Source organism: Bos javanicus, chromosome 2 (assembly GCF_032452875.1).
Source record: "Bos javanicus breed banteng chromosome 2, ARS-OSU_banteng_1.0, whole genome shotgun sequence".
In the NCBI taxonomy this organism is placed as follows: domain Eukaryota; kingdom Metazoa; phylum Chordata; class Mammalia; order Artiodactyla; family Bovidae; genus Bos; species Bos javanicus.
This window is the reverse complement of record NC_083869.1, coordinates 119,819,830-119,843,960: the sequence shown is the minus strand read 5'-3', so window position 1 is coordinate 119,843,960 and position 24,131 is coordinate 119,819,830. Positions and strand designations below refer to the sequence as shown.

The 24,131-nt window shown below is 41.1% G+C and overlaps 1 protein-coding gene across 6 annotated transcripts in view; it reads right to left on the bottom strand.

Moving 5' to 3' along the window:
- Positions 1-24,131, bottom strand: part of DIS3L2 (DIS3 like 3'-5' exoribonuclease 2) — a 362,444-nt gene that overhangs the window by 286,091 nt on the left and 52,222 nt on the right. For all 6 annotated transcript variants that reach the window (XR_009730902.1, XM_061388346.1, XM_061388312.1 and 3 more), the window contains exons 4-5: positions 14,287-14,340; positions 9,034-9,135 (exon numbers count right to left, since the gene is read on the bottom strand). Coding sequence is in view for 5 of the 6 variants with exons in the window: in XM_061388346.1 (XP_061244330.1) it covers positions 9,034-9,135; positions 14,287-14,340 (156 nt within the window). In the remaining variant the exon portion in view is untranslated. The remainder of the gene's footprint in view (positions 1-9,033; positions 9,136-14,286; positions 14,341-24,131) is intronic.

The following is a 24,131-nucleotide window of genomic DNA, read 5'->3' as shown; positions in this document are numbered from 1 at the left end:
TTTTTTTTGTTTGTTTAATGTAGAACAAGAGTAGCTATTCCTATCAGCACTTCCTTTATTCTTTCAAGCTCAAGTTCTTTCTGTGCCAATCTCTTCCAAAATACCCATCCATATTTCTATTATTTCCTTGTTGAAGTATGAGTATTCTGAATAAAAATAAGTTTTCTTTCTTATTTCAACTGTACAAAAGACGTGTTAGAAAACATCAAATAATTGTCCCTGTTTTTCCATCCTTAATTCATGTATAAACTTTGCTCTGTTGTAAACTAAGTAAAATAATCCTGTCCCAAGAGAAATTTAGACTTGGCTAACAAAGTGCTTGGTTGATTTATTCTCACCCTACCTTCTCAGTACAATACAGGTATTCAACAAATACCCAGGTGATAAATGAATAACATTATAGTTTTCCAGGGGGCATCAATATACCAAACCTATTCCAGTCTATCTTACTATATTTTAAATATTCAGACAAAAGAATAAAGAAGCTAAGTTTCAATGAGAAGAAATTTCACTTGAAATCCACCCCTGACTCATCAGCCAGTCAACTCTTGTTTCAGTTTCACCTGATTTAACTGTAATATGCTCTTATCAGCCTCCTTTATTCTGATTTTCTCTGGGTCACTCACTATGGCTGCATCAACTAATCTGCTCACCCTAGTTACCAATCAAGCAAAGAAGTTAATATTTAAACAACTCTGGCTCCTCCTATAGAGGACTTAGCTTGAACCCAACTCCCAGATCCAAGATACTGCAGCTGAATTCTGGGCTCCCAAATCTCCTTTGGTACAGTCAAAAAAGGCCCAGAATTCTGGTTTTCAAGGTTGGTCTTCTGCGTTGGTTCCTGTTCCCAGTATTGCTCTAACCAATTCTCCTAGCTTAGGGATTATACACTATCCTTGACTCCCAGCCTAATGGCTGCATCTACCAGTCTTTTTGTAATAAGATGGTCCCACATCTCTGGAATTAGAACCCTGTCCCAAAGTCCCAGAAGGATGTACTCCCTACATGACAAATGCCTACCTGCTTTCGGAATACCTGTGTTACATGCCCCATGAATTTGAGACTTGGTGCCAAGAGCCAGAATGGCATCGGGGTCTGCAACCTCTTTGATTCTATTCTTGTCCAGCGGGTTGTATCTCTTGGTTTGACTTTATAATTGGGTGAGCGCTCTCAGTTTCTTATCTACTATGTAGGGTAGATATCTAGTAAGATACATTCCTAACACCTGCCTTCATAATGCCCTGGGCAGCTATTATATCTCTCTAGTTTCAGAATACAACCACTCAATTCACTCAAATTCTAATTAACTATTTCTAAATTCTTTATCGTATAAGAATAATACTAGGCCTTTGGGTATCTCAAATGATAAAGTCAATTCTTTACCCATGATGGTAACTCAGGATATTGCCTTATGCTAAAGTATGTATTATTGTTTTCTGGATTTATGTTGATTTTTATGATACCTGACAGTATCATATCTAGATCAAATAACTCTCTCCTTTGTATCTACGGAATAACAAATAGCAATGGAATCATGAATTGATGTGACTCAATCCCAACTCTGTCACTCCCTGGTTATACGTTACCTAAATTAGTAAGATGTTTAAGCAAAAGCTCAGGTTTCCCATTTACGAAACGAGATAGACAAACGAGCAGACTCAAGAATGGTGTGAGGCACTAAACACATTCCTGGTACACAGTAAATACTAAAAAGTTAGCAAGCAGCAGCAGCCACAGAGTTTATATAAACTTATTTGCAATGCACTGTATTAGATTATTAAGAGAAGTAAAATAAGAGGATTAATTTATTAGAGTTTAAAAAGGATGAAGGGCAAGGTTGTTTATGATTATGGAAGATGAACTTGATGGGGAAAAAGAAAGGAAATGGAAGAGGCAAAGATCAAATAAATGGCAATCAGAAGAGTTTACAGAGCAAAGAGCAGGATTCTGTGAGCTTCAGTAAAACGGGGTCAAGGACATTAGTCTTCCTGGAGGGGGGAATCTTGATAACAGTTAGGAATTCCCTGCTCTTCCCAGTGTCTAAAAGAGCTGGTTGAAAGGCTGCAGCACTTAGCCAACTGCACGGCAGGAAGACAGAGCCTTACTTCATGTGTTCCTCCCTGGAAGTGGAAATTTTCACAGCCCTCTGCTAACAAATTAATTCTCAGCCCAAGTCATTCTCATTCCGCGCCCCCTCCCCCAGAGAAAAAAAGCCAAACCTCTCTCCTTCTCCATTCCCATCTTTCAAACCATAGTTCAAATGAAACCTCCTCTATGAAATCTTCCCCATTTATCTCAAGAGTTTAGTGCTCCCACAACAACATGTATTTCTCCATCGTACAAACTATACTACAGTTTTTCCCATCCCTTTTCCAACCAGCCTATGAGCATTTTAAGAGCAAAGCACGTGACCTGTTCAAGCGTGTACCTCCAGCGTCTAGCACAGGGCAGGATGTGTGGAGGGTGAGAAGCCATCAAGTACCCTGCACTGTTCCAGGCAGAATCATCAAGATCAATGGTTCTAACCATTTGGGAATATGACCATCCACCTTAAAAACCTGAGGAAAGCTACAGACCCTCAGCCTATAAGAATCCATACACACACTCGCACTTTAAAACAAAAAAAAAAAACAACAAAAGCAAACATAAGGAAAGGAACAAGCAATAAGCTAAGTCAAGAGATATGTAGTCTACCTTTGGTTCCCAAAACTCCAAGTTCTCAAACAAGTCACTAAACTTATCAGTTGACAAAGTGAAGAAACTATCCTTTGCCTCAACTATCCTTCACCAGATTTCTGTAATAAAAAATACAGATACATACTAAAAGCATGGAGGAATTCTAAAATTGAAATTGTTATGTAAGAGCAAATTATTTCTTATTACTGCTCCACAGCTTGATACTTTCACAGCTATCTATTTTGCCAAAAAACATGCTGTGAAATAAATTGACTATTTACTACTACAGCGAAAAGAACTGTTGTTTACATACCCAAGAGGGGTTTGCACACAAGCATAAAGAAGCAAAGATGAATAATCCAATTAATTCGCATTTGCTCACACCATTGACTACAGATTCCTTTGATAACAATATGCTTTTGTACTAACAAACCTGTAATACAATTGGCCAGTATGCTGTGAGATGTTTATATTCTACATGTCAGGGGTTCTTGATGACAGTCTGAATATTCTCTTCTCTCTCATCTGAACCTGTCACCAACGACTGTCACAGGTGGGCTACAGCCAACAGAGCTCCCCTCTTCAGAAGGGGAAGTTGTAAAATGCTTGCACTTAGTGTGTGTGTGCTCAGTCGTTCAGCTGTGTCTGACCCTTTGCAACCCCAAGGACTGGAGCCTGCCAGGCTTCTCTGTCCCTGGAATTTTCCAAGCAAGAATAGTGGAGCAGATTGCCATTTCCTACTCCAGGGGATCTTCCTAACCCAGGAGTCAAACCTGCATCTCTTGCGTCTCCTACACTGGTAGACAGACAGGGCTGACTTTAATATAAAAAGCATTGTCAAGTAGCCGCTGTGAAGACCCTTAGGAACTCCAAAGAAATGGAACAAGTAAGGAACCCTGAGCCATCCTCCATACTTCAAATCTTCTGAAAGCCCAAGAGGGCCTACACATATACCCAGGCAGACAGACCCCATGTCATTGCCCTGATTCTACTTCAAGCAGCAACTCCAAGGGTAGGGTCCCTCTTGCCAGTCTAGATCTTTCTCTGTATCCATGCCAATCTCTGCTCAAAAGGATATCTGTTGGGGGCCGGTGTGAGGCACTCCGCCCATGGCAAAGGTCATGAGGAAGGAGGCTCGACATACACAAAGGCAGGATCAAGCCTCAGGAGTCCCCCTGGAAATCCTCGAGCATCTACCCCCATAACCAGACCCTGCCTACTTTACTACTTTGTGCTCTCCCCTACACCTCTGACTTTACGGGGGGCTGTCCCCCACCACCTCTTTCAGAGAAGGAGTTAACTTAGAGCTCTAGTTAATAATAATTCCTGGGCGTGATAGGAGTGTTTCAACCTACAAACTCCTCTGAAGGGTCTCTAGCCTGCCTGACAGGCTTGTCCGGCCACATGTGATTGTTCACAGCCTCCCAACCGTGCGAGGCACGAGATGCTTTAAACCTTCTAAAAACAGGTTCCTTAGAAAAGTTAGAAAACCATTAGTATAAGTATAGTGGGCTGATTAGAAATTGTATTGGTGAAGGGTTTTTCATTTGTTGAGCCAATGTTTGTTGCTAAGACTCCACATCCCCTGCCCTTACACATATTAATGAATATATAGAAGAAATAAGTATTAACCTTTGATATAAATCACATTAGACCTTAGGCTAAGTAAATTCTTTCCTTAACTAAAACCCACTACACCCTCACTCTATAGGAATGTAACTTTATCTGGGTGGCGTCTGTTTTAAGAATAATCACCCTTGGAGAAAAAAGTGTTCTGGTTGACTGACCACTGTCACAAGGAGAGGGTCATAAATTGTCAGCAGGCCCCCCTGGCCAGAAGATGATGTAACACCCCTAAGACCTCTGTATACATTTGTATGAAGCACCTGACTTTAATAAAAGTCAGGACTGCTGTCCCCACGTGACTTTTGTATAACATCTCAGTGTATAAAAACAGACTCTGGAAAATAAAGAATGGGGATCAGTTCCTCAAAATACTGGTCTCCCCATGTCGCTCTCTCTCTCACTCTGGCTGAGTCTCCATATGGAGCGCGGAACCTGCCATGCTTACTAATTATGCCTGGGCTTCTAAGATCCGACAGGGGAGGCCTCAGTGTCTCCTCTCCTTCGGGAGAACGGAAGGACGCCTGCGGCCTACGTAAGTGGTGCAAACTTCTTGTCTTGAAGTTTTATTGGTCTCCCACGTAAACCAAGCTACTCAGCCTCTTTTCTCCACTGAATTTTACTACTGAGCTATCCTCATTCTATTACTCTTTATATCTTTGATGAATATTTAAATAGTCGCCGACGCCGTCTCCCCTTCGAATACCCTGAATCAGCCAGGGCTGGACCCCGGCAGATATCATTAATAAAGGATCCAGCATCCCAGGGGGAGGTCATGGCCCAGCCATAAGGCGTTAAGGTTCACATTTCTTCCCTCAGCTATCTTTCCGCCAATCAAGTCTCAGATCCTAGGTCCACAGAGTTCAGCCCCAGCTCCCTAACTTCTTCTTTCTTTTTCCCTCTTGAGTCACATAGTATAGCCTTGTTACTCAGTGTGGTTCCAGAACCAGTAGCACCAATGTTGACTGGAGCCTTGCACAATTTGGGGCACCACTTCAGATCTACTGAATTAGAATCTGCATTTTAACAAAATCCCTGGGCTGAATCATTTGCAGCTTAGAGACAAGTACTGGCCTATAGGATTGGCCTCAATTCTAATGAGATAGTCTTGCATCTATCTTTCTCTAACAGCTACTCTTAGCTTTGCTCTGCAAACCTCCTTCATGAATACCATTCCTTTCCAGACTCCCCTCTACCCATCTGCCTAGAAAGCATTCCCACACGGGGCAGTGACTGCCGTAATTCTTGATGAGCTGCCTGGCCTACCTTCCAGTAACTCTGAAGGCAGCCTCCCGGGCCAAGAGAGCTCCAAAGTTCCTCTTTCTGTGCTGATTCACAAGTCTTAGGCATTGGTAAGAAAATCATCAGAGGCTTTTCTACAATTAAGCTCTAGCACAATTTCTGGGGTCTCAGCCAATACCTAGCACCTAAGATTTAGGGACTTGGCCTCCTTTTCTTTTGACTTGAAAGATGCCACGGTCCACTCTAGTCTCTGCAATATTTCTCACTACAAGACTGCTATTAAAGAGATTAAGAGTGGACAACATAAAGGATAAACAAGGAGCACTAGCATTTTAAGAAGTGCAAGCTTCCCTGGTGGCTCAGTGGTAAAGAGTCTGCCTGCAAGGCAGGAGATGCAGGTTCGATCCCTGGGTCAGGAAGATTCCCCTGGAGAAAGAAATGGCAACCCACTCCAGTATTTTTGCCTGAAGAATCCCATGGACAGAGGAGCCTGGTGGGCTACAATCCGTGGGGTCCCAAAAGAGTTAGACATGACTTAGCAACTAAACAACAGCAACTGTTAACTGAAAAGCAATTTTTATACTGTGCAAATACAACAGGAAGAACATTACAAATGACAGCTAAAAGGATTTCTAAAGATCCTGACTCTGCCCCTCTTCAGACTTGGCTTCTATGCTTAATCCTGAGAACAGATTTCACCAAACATCTTCCTCCTCCATGCTTAAGGGCTAAAGGTATATTGACTTCTTCCATGAAGCTTCCTCTTGCCAGCAAGAGGGCTGAAAAAGTCATCAAGCAAGGTAGATCAAAAAATGCCTCCCCAGATTCAAGCAGGTTATATGGACTATGAACACCTGAGTGTGTTGATACCATTTCACTTAGACCTCTGCCCCTTGCACCCTCAGAATGCAGCAGCCTTTTCTCTAAACCAGGCAGAGTTGGAATTTAATCATCATGGTTCACACTCCACTTTATCAGGAGCAGAGTCCTCTCTCCAGGCTCTTTAGCTGACCTCTAAAGATCCTCCTGCTAACTTCTAAATGTTGGCTTTCCCCAAAACGCAGTATTCAGCTGCCTTCTCTGGCTACACTCTCTAGGTGACCTCATTCACTATATGGCTGATGACTCCCAAATCGACATCTCGAGCTTCAAGCTTCTTCTTGAAGCTCCAGACTCATTTGTCCAAATATCTTATTTCATTCGTTGGTTTCTTCATTTTCAGGATTTTTTTTATAGCTTAATTGAGGTATAACTGACATTCAATAAACTACATATATTTAAAGTACACAAATTGATTGGTCTTAACATACACAATTATGAAACTATCCCATCATGAAAATGAACATGCCTATAGCCCCAAGTCTCTTTGGGGCCCCAAGGTAATCCATCTCTCCTGCTCCCACTTCAGGCAACCAATGATTTGCCTTTCGTCACTATAAATTAGTCTGCATTTTCTAGTCATATAAAGGAATCATTGAGCATATACTGTCTAGCTTCTTTCACCCATCACAACTATTTTGAGATTCACCCATGTTAAATATCAATCAATACCATTAGTTTTTGTTGTTTTTTTTTTACCAGCGAAGTCATATTCCATTGAATGGATATAACAAAATTGGTTGACGTGCTTATGGACATTTGGGTGGTTTCCAATCTGTCTGGGGCTATCACTAAAAAAGCTGCTATGAACTTTCATATATAAATCTTTATATGAACAAATACCTTAATTCCTCTAAGGTAAATATCCAGGAATGGAACAGCTGGGAGACTTCATCTTTCTTGTTCCTTCTCTGGTTTACCTTTACTGTACAGCTGCCTGTTTGCTATAAAGCTATCTATAGAGCTCTCTAATGACCTCTAGAAATACTTCCTCTGGTTGGACCAGACTGTAATGTACTCTTCCTGTCATCTTAAACCTGGTCAACACTGTGCTAGATGATGCTTTCAAGAAAAGAGGAAATGACCTACATCAATCTATATTCCTAGGACCTGGAGCCAACCCCTAGTTGGCGCTTTCAAGGAATCAAGGAAGGAGACTGTGCACAACTGGCAGCAGCTAGGGATGGGAGTTCCCTGGAGGAGGGCACGGCAGCCCACTCCAGTATTCTCGCCTGCAGAACCCCATGGACAGAGGAGCCTGGCGGGCTACAGTCAAGGGGGTCGCAAAGTGTCGGACACAACTGAGCGACTAAGCACATCACAGCAGACGGATGAGAGCTGGGGGCAGGGTCGGGGGTAGATCTGGACTAGCATAATTCCCTCTCTGCACTTAACTAAAAACTCCATGAGAGCAACAACTATGTCCACCTTGATCATTACTAATGTCCATGCACCCTACAAATCCCTGACACGTAGGTCTTACTCAATTACTATAGCCCTATGAGATAACAAAAAAGAATTTAATTTATGCCTTAACAAAGCTCTGAGATAAGGTAGTACTTTCCACATTCCTGGAAAAATTAATAATAAAAACTTGAGCTGCTACCATGGGTCAAGAATTATTCTAAGATTTTTACATATATTCACATTTAATCCTATGACAAATCTAGGAAGTAGGTATGAAGTAGGTACTATGATTATTCCCAATCTATAGATGAGGCATTTGAAGCACAGAGAGGTTATATAACTCACCCAAGGTTATACAGGCAAGTGGCAAAGATGAGCTGCAAACCCAAGTAGCCTCACCTAAAAGCCCACTCTATGAAGCACTCTGCTTTAATACCTCTCACTGAAGAAGACACCAAAATCTCAGTGGCAATAAACTGAGACAAATAAAATAAAAGATGTGATATAAAGCATACTAGGAAGAAAAATTAATATTTAGATATACATTACCAGTTTTATACAATTAAAAAGAAACTGCTATGAATCATTCTAGTGCCTGACCCTTATTTAAAACAATAGTCAAAACGAAAGCAAATCTTCCTTTTCAATTGACAGACATAGATAGAAACTAAAACCCAGAATATTCTCATATTAAAAACATTTTCATCTGCTATCAAATCTCTGTTTTATAAAAATACACAATCTATTTTTGCCTGCCAAGGGAAGCCCAACCACCAAACCGGACATCACAGAACTAGACATGTACTGCCTGGGTTTACAGGAAAGGCAACAGGGACGTGTGAAGACGGCCACCATCCCTATGGTCTTTTCTTTCCAGTTCTCCCAGGATTAAATGTTGGATAACAACACATTACCAGGTTTGAATGTCCCCTGCAAGCTTTTCTTCTACCTGAAAAATTACCAGAAATCAAGGCAAAGCATGTGAGAGGGCAGACAGATCACAGGGGCGGGAACAAGGAGAACTCAAATCATTAGGTGTGTGCCCATCCAATGAATCTACGTCCCAAGTGACCTGTGGCCTGCTTCTGAGACAACGAAGGGCCTGAGGGGTCTGGGACTGCATCAGTTTATGCTGTCTCGCTGACGCACTATGGAATGCAAAAGGCCCTGAGAAGTCTCTAGTTTTAAGAGGAAAACTTAACTCACCTTCCACTGCTCCTCTGGAAGCAGCTTCACAACCACCAGATCCCCATTCAAGGCTCTATTACGAGCAACAACGCCATCAATAAAAATGTCTCGATCACCATCCTAGGTTGGAGAAAGGAATGTAAGAGTCAGCTTACCAAGGCTTAGAATCAAAAATAACTCCCTTGGCTTACAAACTGTAGACTCTACAATCTGCCCATTGACTTAACAGGAACACTGGTATTGCTATTTAGCCACAAACAGACCTAGAGAAGTTCAGTCTCTTTGGAATAATTGGAAGTTCAGTCTCTTTGGAATAATAAAATTGGTGATAAACACATAAGAGCAGGTTAACATGATTCTTTAAAAAATCACCAAATAAGAGAAGATCTACTATAGGCAGGTCAAAAACAAAAATACATAAAGCAAAAAACTAGGATTGCATGCTTTCATAACCAAAATACGAAAGGAGTAAGTTGTCCTTTTTTGTTTTGAATAAAATAAAGCATGATGGTACCCCTTCTATACTGAATTTTTTTAAGCAAAGGGAAAGGTAAAAAGCAGACAGTTTGAAAGATAGAAGAAAATCAACATATAAAACCCTAAGTAAACCAACCACAGGCAGGGACAACAACCAGCTCCAGGATTTGGGCTCTCTACAAGGAAGCCGGCATATTCCCTGCCCTCCCCCCACCCCCGCCCCCGAAGAAAGCAGCAGAGAAAGCAAATCGTGGTTTGTTTTTTAACTGAAGTACAGTTGTAGTGTTGGTATCTTCCCTGGTGGCTCAGAGGTTAAAGCGTCTGCCCCCAATGCGGGAGACCCAGGTTTGATCCCTGGGTCGGGAAGATCCCCTGGAGAAGGAAATGGTAACTCACTCCAGTATTCTTGCCTGGAGAATCCCAGGGACGGAGAAGCATGGAAGGCTACAGTACACAGGGTCGCAAAGAGTTGGACACAACTGAGAGACTTCACTTACTTACTTACTTACTTACTTAGAGTTGTAGTGTTAGCTTCAGGTATCCAGCATAGTGACTGAGTAATTTTTTCAGATTATATTCCATTAGAGGTTATTATAAGATATTGATTATATAATAATTCCCTGTAGTGTAGTGTAATGTTAGTCACTCAGTTGTGTCTAACTCTTTGCAACCCCATGGACTGTAGCCTGCCAGGCTCCTCTGTCCATGGAATTCTCTAGGCAAGAATACTAGAGTGAGTTGCCATTTCCTTCTCTAATAATTCCCTGTGCTATATAGTAAATCCTTGTTGCTTACCTATTTTACCTACGGCAATTTGAAGAGCTCAGCTGAATCTCAAACAATCCAGATCTATGAGTAGACTGCATTACAACTCAGCTCATACTTGATTCATTCAGAAGTTTGCATCTATTACAGAATCTCTTATTTTAAAGATACTCACAGGCAGCTCAAAATTTAAAGTTTGAGTCAACCTCTTCTAACTACCTTTTAAAGCCGAAGAGTTCAGTCCTTTATTTGAATGCCATAAGACTTGCTCTACCCATCAGAAAGACTGGGCAGGGAGGAAGTGGTTAATGATCAATTTGTTGGAAATACAAAGGGATCTGGGGGTATTCTAACTAAGTATTTAGGAGGCTGGAGTTGGGAAGCAACCCAAGTATGCCATAATGATCAGAACATCCTCCATCGATAGAACAGTTTCCTTTGGGCCAAACATAAATTCTACAGATACACAAAGAGTGCCTCTTGGTGATAAGATGCACAAAAAAGCTGCACAGAACTTTTTGCAATATAGTTCTGAGCTGAAACTTTGAAACCTAAAAAGCCAGGTTTTGACATCCAGTCTATTTCTTCTCTTTATCTTATCCCCAAAGAGGATAAAAAAGCATCTCAATAACATCAGTTTATCTTGGTCTTTTGGAAAAAGACACATGATTTTATTCTAATTCTATATCTTACTTTCACTGAGAACAACAGGACACCAGCAGGTACACATAGACATGACTTCTGTATCTTGAGTTTGTCATAAGAAAATGAATATCAACTTTCTATCAGTAGAAATTATAATAAACCTAAAACATATTCTCCCAAAACAAAGTACTTTTTTTATACCTGATGATCAATTCACTGTTCCTGTTGACATATGTAGCAATTTTAACACAGAAAGTGACATTGTGTAAGTTCTCAGCTGTTTTCAGAGTCAACAAGAGTAAATTTCATCAAATCTAGTCTAATTTTGTTTCTCAAAAAGTTTCAGAATTTTAAAGTTATGAGGAACATTAGACAATATTTAGTCTACCCCTTCATTTTACAATTAAGCAAACTTTCTGTTTCTTATTGTCAGAGCAGAAACCACATCTCCTATCAATTCCTATCTCTATTCTCCCTGGTAAAGCAGAGGGCAGGTAATATTCAGGCCCTGATCTCATAGCCCACCTCCTAGCCTATCTAGGAGGCTAGGAGCATGTTTCCAGTTCATACAAGTTCACAGTTGACATGGACATGAGCTACGTACACTCAGAAAGCTAGACCAGTGATGGGATTTACAGAGGCATGTAATTCACTGCCTCTATTATCTCCTCCTTCAACTGCCTTCTATAATGCTTCTAAAACCTGAAACTGACCAGAAAACCCACAAAACTGGAATGCAGGATTGTTCCAGTGTCCAAAACCAGACTATCTACAATCAGTTACAACTGGGCTTTTTTTTTTTTCTTTTCAAGTATAACTGCTTTACAATGTTGTGTTAGTTTCTGCTATACAACAAAGTGAATCAGCCATAGGTATACATATATCCCCTCCCTCGTGGGCCACTCTTTCCCAACCCCACCCCCCACCCCAGGTCATCACAGAGCACCAAGCTAAGCTCCCTATGCTAGGTTCTTAATTACTTAGAGGTGAGTCATTTAGCACTTTTTCCCTCCCTCTGAGACAATTTTATTACTCCATCAATAGCCAGATAAGAGAATAAAAGAGGTATAGAAATAAGCCAGTCTTAATATCACAACTTTATAAAAAATTCTAAGTAGGACATGCCAGGAACACAATTTCAAGTAGAACAACTTGAGCTCTTGAAACATCAATGACTTTTGCTTCTTAACTCTCTTTAACAAGCCAGATTAAACAGGGGCAGCAGGTCACTTGCAAATTTAAATCACATGAATTTAACTTAAGGGACCCTAAGTAGGCCCGCACTTCAGAGAACCCCTGCCCTGGCCCTCTTCTGACCACATCCCTCCTCATCAGGTAAGGAGTTTTCAAGGCCAGATGAATCGTAATCAGCCCCAAGCCCACTTCCAGGGCATATATGAGCATCTTCCCCAGGTCTGTCTTCCCAAACACACACCTCAGGCGGCTAACGGGTGGGTATCTCTAAGGGGTATGGGGAGATCTTGGACATGTAGGGTGAGATGCCCACCTAGAGGGCAAGGGCTGTCACTGAATGGGGGGAGGAGGCAGGAAGCAGCAAAGAGGCAACACGGAGCCAGGACTGGGAAGGGAAGAGGGGCAGGCCAGAAGGTGGACCCTCTCCATGCAGCCACCTTTCAGCATGGAGCTCCAAGTAGTCTGAGAACTCTACGTTTGAACCCAAGTTCAAGTACATGGAGGTATATTTAACAAGGAACATATTTCACTTAACAGTTTGTTTGTCTGGTGTATTACTTTTACATATTTAATATAAGGTATTCATGCCTCCACTTGTACTTTGGTCCTAGGCCATACATTCATCAGGAACCGGCCTCACAGGGGACTAACTTACAGAAATTCAATACTGTGTACTCAGGAGAGAGAGAAAGCAGGCAGTGAAGTTTTCAAAATGCTGTATGTAGTTTCACTTATCGTTCAAATCAAAGAGAGCAAACGTCAGTATGCAGGGAGATGGGTGATTTGAAACCAGGTACGTCTCAGGGCCAACTCCTTACTGCACAGGTGTGATTCTCATGCTTAAAAATCCATGTTTTTCACACACTGGGGCCCCTCATACAATTGAGCTCCTCCAACTGGTGTGCCAATGAAGAAACAATCCTTCTTTCAAATGCAGAGAAAATGCTGGTTATGCTAGATTTCTGAAAAATGGTTAATCCATCTCCAACACTGCATATTCCTAAGAGGTTTTCATGGGTAATTTTTATCAATCTTGACTATGAATTTACCTTATGAGCAAACTCTGAAATCTAACACCCATGTAACTCTGCTTCCACTGCATGATGGAACAGCTCCCACAGCTAAGCTACTACCTCAAAGCTGACACTCAATTCTCTCATCTAAGTACCACGGTCAGTACATACATACCATGTTCTGTCACGGGAATAGAAGATGACTACGAGAGCACAAGGTCACATGGGATACTGCTTATCTAACCCAGTGGTAAGACCTAAACTTCAGGTACAAACATGAATCCTTAGCTTCTGGACACGGGCAAGGGAAAAACGGACTAAACTGAGCTTTGGAATAGGTCTTTGGTTACTGAAAACGACAACAATAATAATACCTATGGAGTACACCACTGAACTTGTATGCTCGTTAAATGTGTCATTTCTCAAAATGAAATGCAGTAACCGAAATATATGTATTCCATTTCTTCAAGTAGAAGCCAAAGTTTCTTCCTATAATCTCTTCCACTGTGAAAAACCTACATCTATGGCTATACTATTTATGGCATCCTGGAAAAGATAAGTCAAGAATTTAAGAATACTGCTCTCCCAGCTTTGCACAATCAAGCCTTACCCAGAGACCTGCTGCTAATTAGATGTCAGAGTGAACTTCCTTTAATCAGAGACAGCAGGTTCAAATGAGTCATGAATTAAGAAAACATATAAAGACTTAGCAGTAAAGAGCCTTGTACCAAGTCCTATCACCTGTGGAAAAGTGAAGTGAGAAACTCTAACCAAAAAAAAAAAAAAAGCATCACACATTATTTTTGGACATATCTGAAGATTAGCTCATGCAGTAGATTGAAAGTAGATAGCATGTTTGTTTAAGAAAGATTAAACTTAAACCAGTGGAAACACCCATAAATCCTTTAAGAAGTGGTGGCTGTCTGTGAGGGTTCAGCTGAGCCTTGCAGCCAGTAACAAATGCCATCCCTTTCATTTGAAGTGTGATTTTTAAGACTGGCAGAAGGGGCTGTTAACCCAAGGCAAATGCTGTTTATTTAAATTTGAAACAAATCCTTGCCCATCTTCAATTCTGTTTCACTACTCTTTTTTTAGTTAGAATATATGATTTCAGTTTCATAGCACATCTAAAAAATTAAACGTGACATTAGGTTTATTATAAAGTTATTGAACTTACCGGGGAAGGAATGAAGGCTTCATGAAACTTCTTTGGATTAATTCTCAAAACACCCTTTAAAATAAAAAAATAAAATAAAATCTGTGAAAATTTAACTAGTTACACGCTTAGGATTTTTCCATACATACGTTATTATTCAATAAAAAAGTTAAAATTAATTAAACAGTTCGATCTAGGAAACAAGTTAGATGTATGAGAACTATTCATTGAATGCATAAAATGATTCACATTGATGTCTATACTACAGAGTTCCATCAAACACTGAGAGCTCACACTGGCACCTTGCAGTGAACGGGCAGAGGTGAGAAGCAACAGAGCTTGGCGTGGAATGGGAAAGTGGCAGCTACTGGGGTTTTCTGTGCCCCTATATGCTAGTCTTCAAGTGTAAAGAACAAGGTTACCTGGGGATTAGGCATCACTATACAACGCCCTTTTTTTAATTCTACAGGACCTTCCCACAACTGCTTGTTTCTGTGACAATTTTCAAAGTGATACAGGTTGACTTCCAAGTTGAATAGTGAGTCTCAAGATACTGGATGTATATTTTTTACTCTGGGCCCCTCTGCAGAGCTGAATGAGTCAATAATTCAAATTGGTCCAGAACCAGCTCTTAATGTAAATGGGAATCCTGGCTCCAACAGCCAGGCCACCCAGTCTGCCTTCAACTTCATGTTATTCCAGCACCAAATCAGGGTCTGCTTCTGTTTATGCTCAGAGGTGCAGGTGGGGGCTGTCTTCAATAGCAGTTCAGTATTTTAGGCCCTTGCAGGAAGCTGTAACCCTCCCCACTTACAGCTGCACTGGAAGGCCACTGGAACACATGATGGAGGCAGTTATTTTCCTAAGAGTTAGGCTCAAAGGGAGTCTTGAGAAAGTGTTTTAAATAACATTTCTCCCCTAAAATATTGAAAGACTCAAAGATACACAATTAAAAAATAGGTGAGGGCATAAAATAAAGCAGAAAGTAATTCTTTCTTTCACTGGTACACCATGTTTAAATTACAAATTTCCATGTAACAGTTTATACTACTATTAAATCCCACATAGACTACTACAAACCCTCATTCAGCCCTTAATTCAATAATTATTTATTGAATTCTGATTACATGCAAGATCCTCAGACAAACAATGTGGAAGAGAGAATGAGAACCAAGCTCAGTCCTTATTTATAGAGTAAAACATGAAGAAAGCTGCAAGTGAGGGGACAGCTTACTTTTAGTTGGGGATACTAAGCAAGGCTCCAGAGATGGTGTCCGATTTGGTCCTTGATGGAGGAGCAAAATTTGAAGATAAGTCAGAAGAGAAATATAGGCAAGACTGATTAGGAGGGGACTTCTCTGATGGCCCAGTGGTTAAGAATCCCTCCTGCCAAGGCAGGGAACATGGGTTCAATCCCTGGTTCAGGAGGATCCCACATGCCAGGGGCAACTAAGCCCGTGTGCCACAAGTACTGAGCCAGTGCTCTAGAGCCCAAGAGCTGCAACCACTGAGCCTGTGCTGCAACTACTCAAGACTGAGCGCTCTAGAGTCTGTGCTCTGCAGCAAGAGAAGCCACCACCACGCAAAGTCCACGCACAACAACTAGAGAAAGCCTGCACACAGCAACAAAGATCCACTGCGGCCAAAAGTAAATAAATGAAAAAAATTTTTAAATATATGTATTTTTAAAAAGAGTGATTAACAGGACAAACACTTTTCTACCACCATGTTGTATCAGGGTAAGAGAGAGAGGGACTGGGAAGTGAGGCAGGGAAAGCCCCCAGAGGCCTGTCCCTTCTTAAAAATGTCATTACAACTTCACTTTTAGGACAGCTGTTTCTTGTTGGGGGAGGGAGGAAAAAGCTTATTATATTTATCCTATATATTCATCCACTCACTCAACAAATATTTCCTTATTTACTGACAGCTAGCATGCCAGGCACTTTGCTAGGTGATGAGGACACAATGGAAAGAGGGTCTCTACCCTCAGAGCTTACTGTTTAGTGAGGGGAAATAAACACTCCAAATAAATAAAAGTAAACTTGTTGATTTTTTAAAATTCATTTTCTGACCCAAGTTTCTTTTTTTTTTTTTTCCAGTAAATAGTACATGAAGAAGCATAGAGCTAAGAATACCTTCTGCTTTGAAAGTTCCTTTACGTATAGAGCACTCAGAGATGCCATGACTGGGTTCAGGGGAAAGAAACAGGTTTGCTCAGGTCTGTATCTTGGCCTGATTTTGTGTGTGTGTGATTTTTTTTTTAATTGAGATATAGTTGATGTGCAACATTATATAAGTTGCAGGTGTACAAGGTACTGATTTACAATTTTTAAAGGTTATATACTCCATTCACAGTTATTATAAAATACCTCAGCTCTATTTAAAAGAACAAATATTATAAGGACCTAAAAGATTCTATTCTTTGTTTAAAGCATTTGTTTATTTGGTTGTGCTGGGTCTTAGTTGCGCCACGCAGGATCTTTAGTCGTGGCATGTGGGATCCAGTTTCCCAACCAGGGATTGAACGCAGGCCCCTCTGCATTGGGACCTCGAAGTCCTAGTCACTGGACCACCAGGGAAGTCCCAAGATTCTATTCTTGATTGTCTATCCTAAACTTCCTGATACATAAAAGTGTACAAGGAGGGACAGAAGTCTGTTTCGAGAAAAGCATTTGCAATTCGACTGGAGCAGACTTTACGAACTGCACCTCAGGAACACAGCGCCCTGTGAGTGACCACACTAAGAAACAAGAATCTCTAGCAGAGTCCAGAGAGGACCTCAGTCATCCCCACAGCCTGACAGAAGACGCTGTCAGCAAAGCATGTCAAGAAATGGCCTTGTAACTGAAAGAGACGTCTAGCAGACGCCTTGTCTTACTCACTGCCTACGTAAGTCTAGAACTTCCATTTCCACCTTTTTATGACCATTGCCTAATTTGCCCCAAACCCTCACCCCTCATTTCCCCCCAAACCCTCTCCTAGGCCTGGGATGTGTGGCTCCTACATCCTCCATCTCTTTGCTGAAGGCTCTGGTGCCTCCTGGCCTCCATGGAAACCACGGAAACACTTCCCTTCAAGTCCTCTCAGAAGGAGCCGCTTTTCTCTCCTATCCCATACAGCTCAAGGACCAGAGGAGAAAAACTTTCCCCCCTTGCTTCCCCACTGCAACCTTAAAAGTATCCTTTTTTTGCCCAGTCTCTCTCAAGATCCCCAGAATCCTTAGCAGTTCATCCATTGGCTCCTGCTCCAGCACCTTGGTGCTGTCATCTTCAGATCTTCTGGTCAGATCCCTGATTTACTAATGCTCTGCCTCTTAGCTCACTCTCTTCCCCTCACTATGTTTATTTCCTTCCTCAGCTACCGAGTTGCCATGGCTTGTCATTATCTATCACCCCTGCAAACCCTGAGCCAAGGGTCCTTCTCCTCTTATAGTCAGCTAATGAAACATCACTCTCAGTTGACTCCAACTACCTGCCTGAGTCTCCATGCCTACACCCAAGGAGCTGAACATTACTGTAGAAAAATACCATATAGCTGGGCTAATGAGTCTAACTTGGCAATAACAAACATGTTTTATTTGGCTTACAGGATGTTTGAAAATGCTTAAAACTGAGGAATTTCACACATAAATATGTATTTCCAGATTTTCATGAAAAATCAGCCACATGGCAGCAACCACCTGAGTAGAATAACAGATGCTTCTCTTACAGCAATGAAAACAATCGCAAATAACACTTATACTGGCTTATTACATGTCACACTGTTTTAAGGGCTTTATGTCTAACAACTAATTTAACCCTCAAAACAACCCTATGAGGTAGGTACCATTACCCTCTTTTTATAAAATGAGAAAATGGGGGCACTGAGACGTGCCTCAGAAAACTAAGATCCTGGCATCCGGTCCCATCACTTCATGGCAAATAGATGGGGAAACGACTGAAACAGTGTGAGACTTTATTTTTGGGGGGCGGGGGGGCGGGCTCCAAAATCACTGCAGATGGTGAGTGCAGCCATGAAATTAAAAGGTGTTTACTCCTTGGAAGAAAAGCTATGACCAACCTAGACAGCATATTCAAAAGCAGAGACATTACTTTGCCAACAAAGGTCCATCTAGTCAAAGCTATGGTTTTTTCCTGTAGTCCTGTATGGATGTGAGAGTTGGGCCATAAAGATAGGTGAGCACTGAAGAATTGATGCTTTTGAACTGTCGTGTTGGAGAAGACTCTTGAGAGCCCCTTGGACAGCAAGATCAAACCAGTCAATCCTAATGGAAATCAACTCTGAATATACATTGGAAGGACTGATGCTGAAGCTCCAATACTTTGGCCACCTGATATTAAGAACTGACTCATTGGAAAAGACCCTGATGCTGGAAAAGATGGAAGGCAGGAGGAGAAGGAGACAGAGGATGAGATGGTCGGATGGCATCACCGACTCGATGGACATGAGTTTGAGCAAGCTCTGGGAGCTGGTGAAGAACAGGGAAGCCTGGCGTGCTGCAATTCATGGAGTCGCAAAGAGTGGGACATGACTGAGTGACTGAACTGAACTGAGAGGTGCCCGCTTGCACACCACATTCAAGCCCAAGCAGTCTGGTTCTAGAGTCCTTGGTCTTAACTACTGCAGACTTCCTCTTCCATTTGCCACAGCCACCACCAGACCCCTCTTCACTCGTTTGTGCCATCTGTCCCCTTCTCCCAAAAAACCAGTACCACATTCCAACCCTCAGTCTACCCTATTTTGGTGAATGGCATCATCATCCATCCAGCGGCTCAACTCAAACACTGCGGAGTCATCCATTATGACTCCTTTGCCTCACCCTCCACAATTCACCCATCAGCAGGTCATGCCAGCACTAGCTCCACGTCCACCCACTTCTCTCCAACTTCACTGCCACCACCCATGTTCACATCGCCATATTTTCTTGCTTGGTGTAGAGTGATAGCCTTTTACGTGATCTCCCAGCTTCTACTCTATTCATCTCACAATTGCCAGAGAGTTGTTTTAAAAGCATAAAATAGACCATGTCCTTCCCCTGCTTATTACTCTTCCATGACTCCCCATCAGTTCTTTAAACAAAATCCAACCCTCCAACACAGCCTAGAGAACCTACATGGACTGGCAGCCACCTAACTCTCCCATTCATTCCCAACATAATCCCCTTTGCTCAGTATATTCAACAGGCCTTCTTCTAAGTCCTCAAAAATACTAGGCCTTTTTCCACTTGCCATACTTTAAAAAAAAAAAAAAAGAATAAAGGCATTTATTGATTTATGTGTTTATAAAATCCAAGATTATGTGGCTTCAAGTGAGGATAAAATGACAGCTCAAGATTAGGTTTGTTTCTACTTTCCAATCTGCTCCCTTGTATAGGTTCATTTTTTTAATTTAATGTATATATTTTACTGGTGTATAGTTGACTTACAATGTTTCAAGTACACAGCAAGGTGATTCAGTTATACATCTGCACATATATTATTTTTGAAATTATTTTCCTTTATAGGTTATTACAAGATATTGACTATCATTCCCTATGCTATACAGTAAACCTTTATTGCTCATTGCATATCTTTTTGTTTTAATTAGAAATCTAGCATTCTATTCATACTAAGTCAAACAAACAGAATAGAAATGTCATAATTTTTTGTTAGGCAAAAACTGATTAAGTTTTCTAAAATATATATAGTATACGTATTATTTATATGTACATGCTATACAAAAGCTTTTGTATTAAACCTGATAAAGTCTTGAGAAAGAAGATCAAAAAAAAAAAATGAAGAGACAGAGAAATTGGAAAACGTAAACTAAATGAAATAGGAGCACTGAATATGAAATAGAAAAAGTGAAACAAACTGATAAAAGTAAAAGATCATCATATAGTCCAGCTGTTTTTAACATGGCTGCTCATAGAAACATATCTGGAGCTCTAGTGAAAACAAAGCAATACCTGCACATTTGTATTTTTCAAAAACTTCCAAGATAATTCTGATATGCATCTGGATTTTTAAAAATGATTACAGGTTTTTCCATTAAATGGCAGTTTCTGTGATACAGAGTTCTATTATTTTTTCTGTTGACCAATCATGATACAATGGTATTAAGTGAGTAATAGTTACATAATCACAATAGTAAAAGATGTTTATCAGTTTTCACAATCACCACTTGCCATTCTTCTACTAACTTATATCACTGCCTATAATGTTCTTTTCCTAGTTCTCCAAATGTCTGGTTCAATCTCACCCTTCAGATCTCAACTCAAGTCACTTCCTCAAAGAGGCCTAACCTCCCTATGTAGAGTAGCACCCCATAGTTATTCTCTCTCATTATTCTTGCTTTCTAATAAGCACACAACACAGACTGTAATTTTCTCTTTATTTCTTCAGTTGTTTTTGCCTGTCTCCCCCAGTGAATTGCCTATTTTGCTCACTGGTATATGCTTGGCACTTAGCAGGTGGTCAAGAAACACTTGTTAAAGCTTATTAATTCATGTCTGCAGAGTTGAAGTTCTCCCACCACACCAGTATTAATGTCATGCATATCATCTGTTCCTTCTAAATGACTGGGCAGTCCACTATAACCCACTAATCACTGCAGATGGTGAGTGCAGCCATGAAATTTAAAGACGCTTACTCCTTGGAAGAAAAGTTATGACCAACCTAGATAGCATATTCAAAAGCAGAGACATTACTTTGCCAACTAAAGGTCCATCTAGTCAAGGCTATGGTTTTTCCTGTGGTCATGTATGGGTGTGAGAGTTGGACTGTGAAGAAGGCTAAGCGCTGAAGAATTGATGTTTTTGAACTGCGGTGTTGGAAAAGACTCTTGAAGAGTCCCTTGGACTGCAAGGAGATCCAACCAGTCCATTCTGAAAGAGATCAGCCCTGGGATTTCTTTGGAAGGAATGATGCTAAAGCTGAAACTCCAGTACTTTGGCCACCTCATGCAAAGAGCTGACTCATCGGAAAAGACTCTGATGCTGGGAGGGATTGGGGGCAGGAGGAGAAGGGGACGACAGAGGATGAGATGGCTGGATGGCATCACTGACTCGATGGACGTGAGTCTGAGTGAACTCCGGGAGTTGGTGATGGACCAGGAGGCCTGGCGTGCTGCGATTCATGGGGTCTCAATCAGACACGAATGAGCAAGTGAACTGAACTGAACTGATTCTTCTCTTTAACTCACATCTAAATGTTCTCTAGCTGATTTTCCCTCTTAATAAATGGTGAATGTCCTAGAGACAGGACATCCTGTCCTGTCTTCCCGGACAAGGATTTCTTTCAGGGTCTAATAACAACTTTACACCAACATTTTAGCCTAGGAGAAACTTGACTTCATGCCTCAGGCAGCTCTGGGGGCTCAGCCTGAACCATCTTTTGCCAAAGAACCACCTAGGAATATGAAACAAACCAATTTTACCATCTTTATACCCATGTCACTTTGGTCATCACCCAAAACCGGAACTCCTTCCAGGCTGCTCTATCCCAGACTCTCATTTTCCCCAATACCTCACATAATAACTTCCCAATACTGTACCTATGGAGAGAAAAAGGACATATGTTCTTCAACACGAAAACTCATTTTCCAAAAAAAAATTTCAAAACTACATGGACATGACCATCTGTTGTTGCCGGTCAGTTCAAACACAGGAAAGAGATTTCTTTGGTCACTGTGGACTTCTCTTCACCACACATGACAAAACAATGAACGCACTGAAAATAAAATAATTATTCTACTCTATTAAAAAATATCTGTCTTTCAATAAAATTTTCTTTAGATGGGGAAAAGACAAAGGATGTCACGATATACTTAAGCCTGCATACAAAAGTTAACAAACACTTACATCTAATTAAGATGTAGCATTAAGATTTGAAGGCCACAGCATTCAAGTATCTTTCCTTGACTAGCTTTTTACCTTACCCATCAGGGCCTGCACAGATGGACTGTTTCTCTGCCTATGAAACCCTTATTTACAGTGTTGTATATTTTACAAGGTGACCTCATATCTGGAACCCATTCCTTTCCCATCTGCAGAGAACAACTGCTCTCATCTGTGGAGGGGATACTCTGGCTGCAGAGTCCCATGATGTCACAGGCCAGGAGGAATCACTTACAAACTCCTGGGAACCAGAGTTGTTATATTGATCAGCTTTTTGTTTTAATATTAGCAAAGAGTTGTTTCAAAAGCAAAAATTAATATGAGGGAGCAAAAATAATACCATTGCAGAATATTTCCCTCAGCCTATCTCTATGGATTTTATAAATGATTTTTCCTCCAAGTCATAACAACTGAGGGTCTGCTCACTCTTCTTCCAAGACTATACCTTGATCCTTTATTCAGTCAGTAAATAAATATTCATTCGATATAAATGTATTAAGCATCGATCAAATGCCAGTCATTGGGCCTATCTGTGGGAATAAGACATGACCCTGACCACAGGGAAGTGAACAATCTGTTTGAGGAAACTCAAATGCCAAGAAATGATAATAAGTTTAGAATAAAGGGTAAACAAAAAGGTTGGCTTCAGGAAAAGTGGTAATGACCAATTCTGGTTGGAGACTTAAGTAAAGCTTCACAGAGGAGGTAACATTTAGGTAAGGTCAAGCATGATTATATCAAGATAGTGGGAGAGAGCATTCCCAGCATCAGGAACAGCGTGTACAGAGAGTCACAGGGCAATCAAAGAGCAGAGTTTTTATTGGGGACGTTTCGAAGATCAGAGTGAATGGAGCAGAGCGTACCTGGAAGAGAAGGGCAGGAGATAAGACTTGGAAAAGCACAACAGGTCCTCATACATGGAACAAGACGAGGGCCAAGACACTTGCAGAGGAATGGAGTGCAGTGTGTGTGCTGAACGATAAACAGCAAATAAATGGATTAATGAATGAACAAATGTCCAGCTAAAGCTTTAACTTTCCTGAGAGGCTTTATCAAAGAAACCAAGGGATGCTTAAAAAAAAAACAAAAAAAACCAATGGTACCTCTGAAATCATAAAAAGCAGCTAATTTGTTAAAAATAATTTTTCATTCAAAGTCTATATTAAGCGTATGTACTGGACCACAGGTAAATACAAAAGGTGATAAAAAAGGAAAAGAAAATAAGAGGATCTGTTAATTGGCTGGATCTCCAGCCCCAAATACAAATAGAGAAGCCGGACACTCAGAATGAGAGAAATGGAACACAGTCAACATCTTCAAGTGAGCCAAGTAACACATGGCAATGTTTGTATACTAACCTAAGAATTTTATAAAACAGACTCAATTCAAAGGATATGTGGCCTCGCCTGCCTGTTCATCTCATTACCGACTACCTGCCTCAGATTTCACACTTAAAAAGACCTGAGCTGTCCCGCTCCATACTGTTTCACAGTTCCCGTCTTCATTAGAGTCACGCCCTCTCCTTATCTCCCTTCCACACACATGTCACTCATTTAATACAGTCATCCTTCACTATTCACCGCAGGGGTCACCTGCTATAGCTTCCCAGTTTCCCCAAACATTCTCCCATACACCCTGGTCATACTGTTATCTGAGCACTTACCCTTTATCTTCAAATCATCTGTCCACAAAAATGTCTGCTCCACGACGGGGCCACAGGCTCAATGTACAGAAAGGCAGCCTCACCCACCTTCATCTTGGAAGCACCTATGCGGTGTGCTCCTATACAACGGCTCCTGGCTCACAGTGCATACCCCAGCGTTTGCCGAGCCAAACTGCTGAACTAGCTTGTAAAAATATTTAGCAAACTATAAAGCTCTCAACAAATACTGTCTGCTGCTGTTAACTGTTTCCTCTTCGACCTTATTCCCTGCAGTCAGCGTCCATGTGCTCCAGGCAAACTGACCTACAATGTGTCTTACAGCCACAC